General features: G+C 37.4%; 1 protein-coding gene across 3 annotated transcripts in view; it reads right to left on the bottom strand.

Annotated features, from left to right (window-relative positions):
• The window catches only part of LOC121375599 (nuclear pore complex protein Nup153-like), a 56,986-nt gene that overhangs the window by 27,653 nt on the left and 15,215 nt on the right, over positions 1–14,118 (bottom strand). For all 3 annotated transcript variants that reach the window (XM_041503133.1, XM_041503136.1, XM_041503135.1), the window contains exons 10-15: positions 12,600–12,704; positions 11,687–11,730; positions 10,812–10,968; positions 7,874–8,131; positions 7,428–7,578; positions 5,870–6,178 (exon numbers count right to left, since the gene is read on the bottom strand). In XM_041503133.1, the coding sequence (XP_041359067.1) occupies positions 5,870–6,178; positions 7,428–7,578; positions 7,874–8,131; positions 10,812–10,968; positions 11,687–11,730; positions 12,600–12,704 (1,024 nt within the window). The remainder of the gene's footprint in view (positions 1–5,869; positions 6,179–7,427; positions 7,579–7,873; positions 8,132–10,811; positions 10,969–11,686; positions 11,731–12,599; positions 12,705–14,118) is intronic.

The following is a 14,118-nucleotide window of genomic DNA, read 5'->3' as shown; positions in this document are numbered from 1 at the left end:
TAAACCTAGGTCTGGGGTATAAAATGACCTTATTTTACATATTTTTACTCGAAAATCACTTTCGATTTGAAAGTAGCTCAAAGTGTAATGGCTTTTCAGTCAACCAATATTGTAAGCAAAGTTCCACAAATTGGCCTAAAGTTTCTTCAATAAGTGCTCAGAGCAATACAGGTTTCAATTTCATACCTAGGGGTGCTGGATGATACCCATGGGGCCCATTGTATCCCTACCCTCTAAAATAAACAATTTTAGGGCATTTTGTCAAATGACCATATCTCCTAAAGTAAGTGTCACAAGAAGTTAATCTTTGTGTCTATAAATATGTTTTTAACCCCAAATAATTGATTGGTACCATTACTGTGATTTTTTGGAGTTGACCTAATTGGCATAATTCCAAGAAGGCGTCCAAAATGGCCGCAAAATATTGAATGAGACATAACTTTGCATATAGAAGAACATTTCAAGTGACACTTAAAAAAAGAGAGTCAAATACACAAATTCTCCACCCCTCCTCCTCCTTACCGTATCCCAGATAATAATAATTTAAAAAAACATCCAATCAAAAAGTCCACATTAATAAAGAATGATGTTCAGTACAAATGAACCTTTCATGAATTATCATTATTTATCATTGATAACTGTCCTAAATACTACTATTTAAAGATTACTTCATTATTAGTGCAAAAGTTTCAAACATGCTAAAATACAGCAGAACTCAAGCTAATCATATCAGGCAATTACATTTTTTTTATATGAATTGAGTGATGGTTTCTTACACCGACAGAATTTGCAACATTTGACCTCAGCCACCCTGCAAGGTCAAATTGACCTGATACACTTATGACATGAGCATATGACTGACCAATTAACCTCGAGGGTTTTCTGCGATGTTGCAGGCATTAGTTGACCTTGGTCGTGCTCATAGCCACAATCTTGCGGTTTCAGTGATCCAACAGTTTCAGGTTCAAGATGGCTCTGCAAGGCATGCATGGTGGTGTGGGCATTATATAATGCGCGCTATATATGAGGCAGAATACCATAACTGGTCGGGGGCAGGTTGTTGAGAGAGCTGCCGTTACTGAAATCTAAAACCTGCATGGAGGTCAGAGACATTTGTGGTGTATCAGCACCTTCACCAAATAATGCTCAGCATTGCGAATCATGGCTGTAGAGAGGGTTGAATAGTTTTTGAGAAACTTCTCCAGTTCTGCTTTCAAAGCTGCCTTCTTCATACCAACTTTGCTGGTGATGAGACACCCTGTAAGGCTGTACAAATCTGGGAATACTGTACAGTATGAAGAGACACACACCTATCGAGTGGAATCTCCCACTCCAGTTCGTACCCATAGCTCGTCATGGTCATGTTGCAGAAATATGGGGATGTGGTAAAGCAGGGCGACAATTATATCTGTATCACTGCACACATACTTTGTGTCCTGCCTCAAGAGAATCCAAGATATGAATGGGTATACAAAGATCAGCTTCTTCAAATGATGATAGGTGGGCCAGATCTTTTTCTTTGTCTATGTAAACCATAACACACTGCCAGCTCTTATCTTTTCTTGTTACCTGGTCGAGTAAAGTGGGGTATTGCCGAGATTCAGAAGTATTTCCACGAAAATGACGATAGATTAGTTTCTCCAGAAGAAGCTTCTTGTTGTTTGAAGGCCAGAACATTTCCTCCTGTTTTGGTAGAGGTGGGCTGGTCATCATATCATTGTCACTGAACAGGAGAGGGGATGGTGTGACGTCATATTTCAAAAGGTCCTTTGTTGTGAGGCCACGACCACGGGCAATTTCAATCATTTTCTCCACAATATTCACCTCCTTCGCTATCTTTGTGATTGTTTACTGTGGCTTGTTTCTGGTGGTTTTCATTATTTTGAGATTCAACAACGGGAAAAGTCCACTACTCAAAGAGTTATGCTACAGTCACATATCCACCGGGCCCCATATAAACTGCGGATTTCTAAGATTTCGGAAAATCTGGGGTATTGCAGGGGTCTGCGGCATCCATGTGTAGCAGCCACATATTCAGCGGGGCCCGCGTGGTGCCTTTTGAAGTTTTCTCAACTCCAGTCGCGAAGCGCCTGTGGGATAATCCTACGGACGCCGCACGGCAGTCGGACAGGAGCCACGAGATACCTGATTTTTACACATTGTATGGGGCTCGTGACGGACTCGCACGGATATCATAAGATACGCGTACGATGATCTTGGAAATCTTACGGTTGCCGTACAATTCGAGGGGCCCCGATATTCAGTGCCATCCATACGGATTTTGTGGGGACCATACTGTATACGTGTCTACGGGTTTACAGCCAATACAAATTTCTGTGACACATCAGGAACTTTTAGCTCCACGCTAAAAGCTTCCGATGTGCCCTATGGCAAGGAAGGAATGCCAAGGCTTCCGCAGGATAGCCACAGCACCCATGCGGCTGCCATGAGAGTTTGCCAATTTTCCCAGAAATTTGGGCACGTACGGGCACTTTCTCCCAAATCAGTGGATATGTGACTGTAGCATTAGAGACTCATCTCAAGACTGAGGACTATGAATATACACACCAGAGAAACTTGTCATTTGTTATAGACATCATGGCCACTGTTCGTAAGGTTCGTTTTACTGGCCTTTCCAACTGTCAGGATCTCCTCTGAGTTTTCATGTCATTTTCTAATGTTTGTCGTACTTGGATGACCCGTCAGTAAAGGACAATGAGAAAAGGAAGCGCACCAATACTGTACCAATTGAACACAGTTGCATCAAACCAGGAACACCTTTACCACAACAGACTTTCTGGCGTTCAAACAACAACAAACTTCTGTCTTTTGGAGAAGCTAATCTGTCATCATCTTCATGGAAATACTTCTGAATCTCGGCAATACTCCATTGTACTCTACCAGGTAACAAGAAAAGATATTCGCAATGCTAAGCATTATTTGGTGAAGGTACTGAGATACCACAAATGTTATACCACAAATGTCTGTGACCTCCATGCAGTTTTTATATTTCAGTTAAGGCAGCTCTCTCGACAACCTGCCCCCGACCAGTCATGGTATTCTGCCTCATATCCAGCGTGCGTTCTATAATGCCGACACTACCATGCATGCCTTTCAGAGCCATCTCAACCCTGAAACTTTTGGATCACTGAAACCGCAAGATTGTGGCTATGAATACGACCAAGGTCAACTAATGGCTGCAACATCGTAGAAAACCCTTGAGGTTAATTGGTCAGTCATATGCTCATGTATGGATAAGTGTGTCAGTTCAATTTGTCTTTGCAGGGTGGCTGAGGTCAAATGTTGCAAATTCTGTTGGTGTAAGAAAACATCACTCAATTCCTGTAAAAAATTTAATTGTCTGATAAGATTAGCTTGAGTTCTGCAGTATTTTTGTATGTTTGAAACTTTTGCACTAATAAGGTAGTAATCTCACTTGAAATGTTCTTCTGTATGCGAAGTCACGTCTAATTCTGTATTCTGCGGCCATTTTGGACGCCATCTTGGAATTATGCTAATTAGGTCAACTCAAAAAAAAAAATCACAGTAATGGTACCAATCATTTTTGGGGGGATCAAAACATATTTATAGACACAAAGATTAACTTCTTATGACACTTACTTTAGGAGATATGCTCATTTGACGAAATGCCCTAAAAGTGTTTATTTTAGGGGGTAGGGATACAATGGGCCCCATGGGTATCATCCAGCAACGCAAGGTATCAACATGAAACCTGTATTGCTCCGAGCATTTAATGAAAAATTTTTGGCCAATTTGTTGGCCGACTGACAAGCCATTAGACTTTGAGCTACTTTTAAATCTAAAGCGATTTCCAAGCAAAAATATGTAAAATAAGGTAATTTTGTACCCTAAACCTAGGTTTATGACAGTGAATAATAGTCAGTAACACCCAAACAATTGAAATAATCAAAATGAATCATCTATGGGTATCAAATAATTATTTATTGCAAAAAACTCTAATATCGTCATTTTAGCCTTTTGGCAGCCAACCAAAAATCATAAATGTGCCCTGCTGAGAAAAAGTACTTAACCTGAAGTGTTACCCAAACTTTTTCCAAAGACCTTGGCATACAGAACAAGAAAATTTAAGTTAACTCTCTAAAAGAGAAATGTATGTGAACTACTCCCCAGAGCCAGGACTATTATGTCTATACCGATTTTGAGTGAGAGAGAAAGAGAGAATTTGCTTTTATATCAATTAGATAACTAGACCCAGTGGTTTTCCCCGTTTCAAAAAACACTATTTTCTGTTTCATGTTTTTGTAAATTCCGTTTCAGAATACAATAAGTAGGCCTAATTAAGAATTTAAACAACACAAGATGTGACAAATTAACGTAACAGGCAAACAACGCTGTTTACTTTTTGATTTTTCATAATTCTTGACAAAATATTAAGTTTTAAGAGATGAAAAAAAGAATCTTTGGTCAAATATATTACATAAAGAAATATTACCGTTGGGTCTGTTTTATTTATTTTGTACGAAACCAAAACAAGGGTCCGAAAATTGATTGGCATCGACATGCATTGCTATTTGTTGTTAAATCAAAGTATGCCTTCATATTACTAGCGAAAAATTAGAGCAAAGGTTACAATTATAACAACTACATAAAGCATAATTATCCAACAATTGAGTGCACTGTTTTATTCAACGGGGCTTAGTGTTAACAAAACGTAAACATTTATTTTTATCACCGCTCTGACAGTCTAATGTCGTCTGCAATGTGAAGTATGCGCATGACACACTGGAAATAAAGTAACATTGCAACGTTCATCCAACTGTTTTTTGCTAAATGTTTGCAAACTTATTTTGACTGGTTCCCGAAGTGGTCATTCAGTTCAATGTGTAGCATAAAAATCAGTCTTCCAAGACTAGCGTTAGCGACAAACAGCTGGCTGAACTTACTCCTGAAAACAAAACCTGTCCCGTCTGCGCAGGCGCAACAGACTAAGCAGTAAACCAGTCCCAAGTTCAGCCAGCAAATGTTTCGCTAACATTCGCTTATTATTTGGTTCCCAACATGGCCATTTGGTTTACAGTGAAGCGTATAATCCAGTCTAGCAGACATTTTTCTGCTCAGTCTGGCTGAATGGAGCCCCGGTAAATACGACACTACGTGTCTGTCAATAGTACTGCACACGGGCCAATCGTCAATTTTATAGTGTGTGGCACTAGTAAAATGGTAGGCATAGTAAAAAAAAAAAACTTCGTAAAAAATCGTAATTCCATTTCACAATGGGAATTCACAGAATTCCGTCTGTTTTCCGCGATCGTGGAAAATCACTGGGTCTAGATAATTAATTCAGAATGTAATATATAGATATGAACCAACAAATTCTTTCAAAGGATCTGTAAAGGTTACTACAACAGCACAGAGTTTCTGTGAGACAAATAATCCAACACACATTTCCTATTCCTCTGCTCAAGTAAAAAAATATGCAACTCTGACCTATTTTCATATGACAAACTACTAATCCCAGTTTGGTCAAATCAAGTAATATTGGTCACTGATCAGGTGACAATAAAACATAACACAATCAATTTCTATTTGGGGATTTTACCCCCACCCCTCCAAAAAAAAAAAAGCCCCAACCTCAAAGCCTAATTTTATTCTCAAATCTTTCTAATACACTAGTATAATGATTAGCTTTTTGTTATTTTTTCTTTTCCTTTGTTTTTATGTACCATGTAACATATTCTGATATTGCATACAGTGATATTGGCATACTCTGGCTTAAACTGTTTACAGAATAAGCAAAAAGGGTTAGGATAGACACCTTCTTCAAGCTAAGACCATGTCAAAATTATGCCAAAACTAATATTAACGACAGACTTCTATTTATACCAACCTTTTGAAAGAACATCCATTACACTTTTTTCCTCTACCCTTTCCGTTTTTTTATTACTATCTGATGTTTTTCCAAGAATGTCCATAACACTGCCAGTTTTTAACGTAGAAGCAGGCTTAAACATGTCTCTCTCGTTCTTATCACCAAAATGTTTCTCAGTTGACTTTACACCAAATCTTGGTGAATGGTCTACAATACTGTCATTTTTCAGTTCATTTCCAAATTTAAACACACTGGTAGCTGGAAGGTTGGTTTTGCCAAGAATGTCCATAACACTCCCCTCCTTCAGTTCGTTGGCTATTCCAAAACCTTGAAAAACAAAACAGATCATACACTGATTCAGGGCTTCTAGAATATTTATAAAATCCACTAACCATGGGATAAGTGACTTTGAACATTTACTAGCCATGATTCAAAATTCACTAGCCCTACTTTTACTTTAAGTTAATACAATTTTACTAAACAATAGTAATAATCGGTTATGTCACCCTAAGAGGAATATAGAGCTTAAAAACACTAACATTTGGGGGTGGGGTGGGGACAGGATATTCATATTTACAAAACAGACTCAACTGCAACATTTGATCAAAAATAATTCACTAGCCGTCGAGCATGGCAATAGTAGTTACTTACTAACCCAACATTAAATATCACTAGCCATGGTAGTGGGGTTACCATAATCTAGGAGCCCTGACTGATTAACTTTTTTTTATAGTATCACTTCTAAATGCTGTTTGTATGAGAGAAAAATAGATGTGAAATCCTTTGATTGTAGAGTTAACTGTATAGACATTTGGGATGGCAGTAGTGGTGCAATTCATAACAAGGAGTAAATGGTCACTTCAAATATGTTTTACCTGCACCATGGTATGACATTTTGCTATGTTCATGTTTTCAATTTTAGTTATAAATAATTTTGAACAATAACTTATCAATAATAATAATATTCATGTCTTAAACCTATTTGACATTTTGGTATTATTAACCTGGTTGATAAACCTATTTCTGTCTTTTTTCTTTTTTACAATCTTTACAAGCTAACAAAGTCTAGACACATGAGCGTAATGTTTTGGTAAGATTTAGTTAAAAGTGTGTGACGTCAAAACTACATTGTGTCAGTCGTAATGATGTCAAATTACCTATGAAGAAAACTTTAAAACTGTGATTTAATATCAAAAGAAAATGTTATTTTTGCATAAGTAGAATTGTTACACGTCTTTTAATACACAAAATATCAAACCCTTCTAGTTCAGGGCTAGCTCTGGCACTCACCAAATTCGCCAAATGCGAATTTTGAAAGCAGTTTGCGAATTTTATTTTAGTTTGGCGAAATTATTTCATGTAATAATTGACATTCTTTAGAAAATAACTGACAATTTCTGCAATTTTTTATGTTTAATAAACAATTTGGTGAAATGTTTTGCTCACCCAGAGCTAGCCCTGTAGTTATTCAATATTTATTTCAGCAGAGCCTTAAAAAATTGAGATAGATTAGCATCAATTCTGTTAATATTTTCCATATTAAAAAACACTTGTGACGAATACTCTATATACTTACCACCATTTCCCATTGTTGATTTCTGTTTAGTTGATGCTCCAAATGCTGATTTGGTAGATGAAGTGTTTTCAGATACATTCCTTCTCTTGTCGGTGTTGGCTTCTTGCAATTTATTCTCATCTACTTTGATGGGTGAACTGAACGTGAAACCCTATAAACACAATTAATGCATTACTGACATTTTATGCAAGGCCTTTACTAATATATAAAAAATAAAATAAAAAAATAAATAAATAAAATAGAGAAAAATACTTTTATTCACGTGGATATCCCGTTATAAATTACAATCAACAACCTTAATACATGTTATAACTCGATGTACCATACACTGCAATTTAAATTTTTGTGTTTACTCCTGGCCAATTTTAGTGGAGCACAACAAGAAGTAGCCTCAAAGATTCATTATAATTTATTTGTTTTGTATCTTTTTCTGCAAAGAATCTTACCAATTTGTGTTGAGAACTCTCCAAACTCTGTTGAGGGCAGGGTTTTACGATCGGTGTAGAAAAGGTGAACTCTAGTTTATTGTGCGACCCTGGTGCTGTTGAAAAACTGCTTCTTCCACCACCTTGTGATGTCACCTTTACTGGGGGGTTAACTGCCGGAGACTTTATTGCCATGCTTACTTGAGGAGAATTACCAAATTCAAATTTGGGCATGCTTCCAAGTTTCAGAGTAACATCAGTTTGTAAATTTGGCACCTCCTATTAAAAAAAGCAAGTAGTTTTATTACAGCATTATACAGACAAATAAAGATATCGAGATTATAATATAAACTTGGGTTAATATAACTTATTTTTGCATATTTACATTTTTTTTTTTTATCACATAAAAACAATCAATCTCCCGCCTGTTAAAAACTTCGCCCTCTCAAAGTTTGAGAAAGAAATTACTTTGCTCTATAATATGGACCTCGTGTGATATATATATTTATCCTATAAATTACCCATCATAAACTCGTGATAATTTACTTTATTAACCCGGTTAATAATGGTATGCAACTTTGCAAGGTCTCGAGGTAATGTGTTGTCGTGGATGGGTTATTTGCTTACTAGCCATCAAGACCCGTGTACTTGAGTGTAACGTTTTTAAAGATTTATTTAAAATGCGTGACGTCAAACTAATCTGTGCTAATCGTGATGACATCATATCATCGATGGTGGCAACTTTAGTACTGTGATTTACTCAAAAATTAATTAAATTGTTAGTTTAGAAGTGTTATAGGATAAATAGAATTCGCTACTCGTGTTTTTTAATATGTAAAATATCAACCTCGTCTAGTTAATTGGTATTTGTCTCGGCAGAGACTCAACAAATACCGATTAACATAGACTGTTGATATTTTCCATATTAAAAAATACTTGTGACGAATCCTCTATGTATATAATTAGCATCTTTTATAATAAGAGTTTCTAAAAAAAAAATTAAACACTGGCAATTGAACACATTGTTTAAAAAAAATATATATATATACAACTGATCTATATATACTAAAACGCAAAAGAAACACAGGTTCTCATTAAATTGGATATAAAATATTAAAAAAACAAAACGAAATGAAGATTTCAACATTTATTTTGGAGCTACACCAATTCGGCACACATTGGTGTTGGAAATTTTTGATTGAATTCCTTTTTGGCTATTGTTTCATGTCATAAAGTAGGGTGGGGGTCCATGTTAAAAATGTGAAAGAGACGACCTGTAGCATTGTCAAAGTCAGTATCGCGTGTGACCACCCTGGGCATTCAAACAGGCAGTGCAACGTCTCCTCATTGAGTTGACAAGCCGTTGAAAGAATGCCTGAGGGAGTGAGTTCCATTCATGGACCAATGCTGCCTCCAGCGCCTGCATATTCTGAGGTTGTCCGCGAGCCTGAAGGCGACGTCCGATTTCATCCCAGACGTGTTCGATAGGCGCCATGTCCGGTGATAAGGCTGGCCACGGCAACGTTGGGATGTTGTGCTGAGCCAGCAACGCCTGTGTTGCCCTGGCAGTGTGCGGCCTGGCATTGTCTTGCTGCAGCAAGCGCACACGTGGGTGAGTGGCAAAGAAGGGAACGACGTGATTGTTGATGACGTCATTTTGGTACACGGCGGCATTAACGCGTTGTCTGAACACATGAAGTTGTGTTCTGTGGTTGAATGAGAACCCACCCCACACCATCACACTACCCCCGCCCCATCGGTCGGCCTGCAGAACGCAGCAGTCGGAGTAACGTTCATGTCGACGTCGCCATACTCGGATTCGGCCATCAGCGTTGGAAAGATTGTAACGGCTCTCATCAGTAAACAGAACTTGTTGCCACTGGCCACGTCGCCATCTTTGATGTTGTTGCGCCCACTGTTGACGTTGTTGGCGATGCCGAGGGGTCAATATTGGTCCCACATAAGGACGGCGGTTACGGAGTCCTGCTGCCCTCAGACGGCGTCGGACGGTATCGGCGGACACTGGACCACGTGGACCACGCACCTGGTGAGCGGTGTTAGCTGCTGGCAGCATCCGATTCCTAAGGTGGGTCACCCGGATGTACCGGTCTAGGGCTGCGGTTGTCACCCTCGGGCGGCCGGTGCGTGGTTGATCGTTCACAGATCCAGTGATTTGGTGACGTTGAGAAAGGCGTGCGATTGTCGAAACATGACATCCCAATTGTCTGGCTACAGCAGTACGGGTCTGTCCGGCTTGCAACATCCCGATGGCCATCCCTCGCTGGAGTTGCGTCAGTCGCGGCATTTTTAAAATGTGATTCTGTTGTCTGTCACTACTCAAATTGAATTTATGCGATTAAATCCAGGTGTGTAGGCTTTATAAGCATTTCAATGAGTGTGTTTGCACTGGATTCATGATACGGATGATCCAGCACGTGCAAACAACGTGTTTTGAGAATTCGTGACGTCACACAGGTAATGAAATTGACACGCAGGTGGGACTGCGGTGTGGGTGTGTGCCATGTCCTTTAACACAGTTGAGGTTCAATTCCACCAAAGATACTGCTTTACAAAGTGCAATTCTTTCGCATTTTCAGGACCTGCGTTTCTTTTGCGTTTTAGTATAATTATGAACTTTATGGAATGTTTGATGAATGACCGAGGTCACTAGTCCTCACAGAAGCTTTGGCTAGTTCCCTATATATTATAGTAATGTAACTGGTAATTTTTACTAACCCAAACGTAACTAGTCAGGACCAAGGGATGGTAGATTTGCTGGACCCTGTATGGCATAACCATATTACTTTTTATAAATGTATATTATAGAGCACAATTTCAATAACATATGGAAGAAATAACTTTTTCTCCTTTTTTTCTCAATTTTCTCTACATATTATTGTAAACAAGTTGTACGTCAAGCTGGACCTTTAATTGTGTTGAATAATGGTTTACTACTTACCATAATTTCATCATCATCATCTTCTTCATGCTGTCGCTTGGAGATATGCTGACTATAGCTTTTGTTCCTTTTCATTTTCCCACTAAAACCCCCACTGCCTGGCAAGTCATCCACAGACAAAGTGTCAGTGTGAGACAAAGTATCAGTGTGAGGTGACCTAGGACAGAAGTGTCAAGTTATTTATTAAAGAGATGTGATTCCAATTTAAGAATAAGGTGTAATGATTTTCAACAAGCATTCTGAGAATACTGCTAAAGCAATACACATCCCCTCTTGGGGCTCAACAAATTTTCTTATCTCCTAAGTTCAAGGGGCATAACTCTGTAAAATGGGTAAATTACAAAAATGTCAAACTTACATTTGATAGTATGTGATAAAGCTATACTAAAAAATTCAGCTCAATATCCCGAGGTATTGCAGGGGAAAAAATTTGGAATTTTTTTTTTCGTATATCAAATTTCAATGGTCGAACTGTGTGAAAAATGGGTAATCACTATGAAAGTCAAACTTGATCTCTAACAGTATACGATAAAGCTTTACACAAAATGTTTTATTCAATATCTTGAGGTATTGTTAAAAAAAACATCTGGTAAACTATTTATTGACAGATGGATGGACAGAGAGAGAAAGACAAAAGGATGGTGCCAAAACCTATCCGGTAGAATCATTAGGGGACCAAAAAGCCTAAACTTTATACCAATTTTCAGCATTTACAAATCAAATCAAATGTTAAACAGCACCGACTTTCAATGCATAATTCTTGTAACATACTACGCATATCAAACATGGGAAAACCTATTCTTACAACTTGTACATCATTTCATTTCATTTATTCAATCTACTTTCATGTAACAAATACTCAACTTAGGACTTACCTCATTTCTGGCCTTTGTGTCTGTGTTTTTTCTGCTTCTTTTTCCTGTAAATAAAAATTTAATATTTATTGGCCACTTCGTTATTCATCAAGCCCTCCCACCTCCCCCAACCACCTCACCATCCTCTCATAATCTAATAAATTAAATTTCAAAACTTTTGGTATTGATGACCTAGCACACATATATACATATATATATACACACACACAGATATACAGATACAGATATACATATACACATATACATACATACATATATATATATATACATACATACATACATACACATACATATATATATGAGCACACTTTAGTATCGAAGAGTTTTAATGCTGTAATTAAACAAGCATCATTTTGCTATTTACAGGTACAGCAAGGCAATTCCATCCCAAAGCTAATTTGAGAATTAGCACAATTAATGAGCCTTTTTCTAGGGGTTTAAACAATATATGACATAAAAAAAAATTATGCTGCAATTTTTTTTTTAATGCAAAAATGCCATCAGTGACAATATTTTGTACAGCTGAACCTTTTGAAAACTAGATTAGTTAAAAACAACAACAAAACAACATTGAGGCGGTACAGGTTTCAAGCTGTTACTCACATATTTTCACTTAAAATAATGTTCATATATGTGAAAGGTTATTATTTCTGTGTGGTTTTATAATTTTATAGAAATTTTAGAGTAACTAATGCAGTTTAAAATCAAACAAAAAAATGTAATCCATTATTCCCAATCAATGTGCTTTACTGACCACAACTTTGTTTGGAATCGAACTACAATTCACATCCCAATATTTCCAAAGTTTCCCGTGTTGGTAAAATGGTCAATAACAAATTAGGTGTCACAATCAGCTATCAATTCCATAAATGATTTTGACGTTCTGCCACTGTTGTCAAGCAAAAATACTTGCCTTTGGAATTCTCGACATTGTTGAAGATTTTGGCTGGCGGTTTCTTGCAATAGACGCAAGGAAGGGAGTTTGTAGCTGATTAGTAGGCGGTGCCCTGGAAGGCATCTAAAATAGTAAAACATCAATGAAAAATCACCACCTTAATATTTACTAACAGATGGCAAGTATCATTAACATTCAGACAATGTGAAATACATTTTCACTTTTATCATGCTGTTCCAACTTTTTCTCTAAAACATCAGGCTTTACAAAGTTCTAATGCACATATTTCCCATACTTTTTTAACCTCCTGTTTCTGTCCCCAGCCGCGCCCCCCCACTCCCCTCCCCCAACCCAAACCAAGTAAAAATTACCTAATTGTTTCAATTGTTTCTTAGTGGCTCACAGAAGCCAGAGTATGACAAATATTTTGAAAAGTCACTAGCCACAGGGCTAGTGGGTTTGTGAAAACCACTAGCCCGCCAAGATAAAGCACTAGCCCAAATTCCTGATCAATTATAACTGGATTTTTATATAATTTTTGTAACATTACACATTTACGAGTATAACAGTAAAATAAAACAAACACTTAAATCATGTTGTAACTTTCAGTTTTTTGTCGTGTCGTACGTTTTGTCTTTTGTCAAGTGTGATCCATCGTCATTGTCCCGTTTTTGTTTAAAAACCACTAGCCACGGGCGTCGGGCTAGCGGATTTGTCGAACTCTGCAGAAGCTTCCCAATAAATTGAGTAAGAAACGGTCTTGTAGATCTGAAGAGATTAGAGATCTCACAATGATCAAAATCACAAATTTGTTTCTCCATGTGCCAAGGAAGCTTCCAACAAAATGTGCTTGGAATTGGTCTAGTAGTTTTGGAGAAGAGGTCAAAGAAAAAGGATAATGCATTTCACAAGGTACATATAATAAAATACACTTTAAATACGGGGGCCCACATTAAGGGAATTAATAAATTAGATCAAACCTTTACATATAGGAAGACTATTCCATTATAGCATTTCTGGAAGTAGAAATTTTTCTTTAAATAACCCCTTTGGGTCACAATGACCAAATTAACAATTATCTTTCCCCAGATCAAATTCACAAATTTGTTTCTCCATGTGCCATGGAAGTTTCCCACAAAATTAGGCTGGAACTGGTCATTTAGTTTTGTAGATGCAGGGCTAGCTCTGACACTTGCCAAATTCACCAATTGCGAATTTCAAAAACAATTGGTGAATTTTGTTTCGATTGGCGAAATAATTTGATGAAATAATTGATATTTTGTTAAAAAATATCTGGGTTTCTTCAATTTTTTAAGTTTAGTAGATAATTTGGCGAAATTGTCTGCTGACTCAGAGCTAGCCCTGATGCTGATGAATAATAAATAAAAAAACTTTAAATGCATTTAACTGCAGTAAACTTCACCCCCACGTGTGGTACAAACGGGAAACCCAACATTAATGACATTAACAAATTAAACAAGCATTCTGAGAATACTGTAAAAGTAATACATGTCCACTACCTGGCCCAACAAATTTT

This window comes from Gigantopelta aegis, chromosome 6, assembly GCF_016097555.1.
Source record: "Gigantopelta aegis isolate Gae_Host chromosome 6, Gae_host_genome, whole genome shotgun sequence".
Classification (NCBI taxonomy): domain Eukaryota; kingdom Metazoa; phylum Mollusca; class Gastropoda; order Neomphalida; family Peltospiridae; genus Gigantopelta; species Gigantopelta aegis.
Note: the sequence above shows the minus strand (reverse complement) of the source record. Positions and strands in the feature narration are given on the sequence as shown.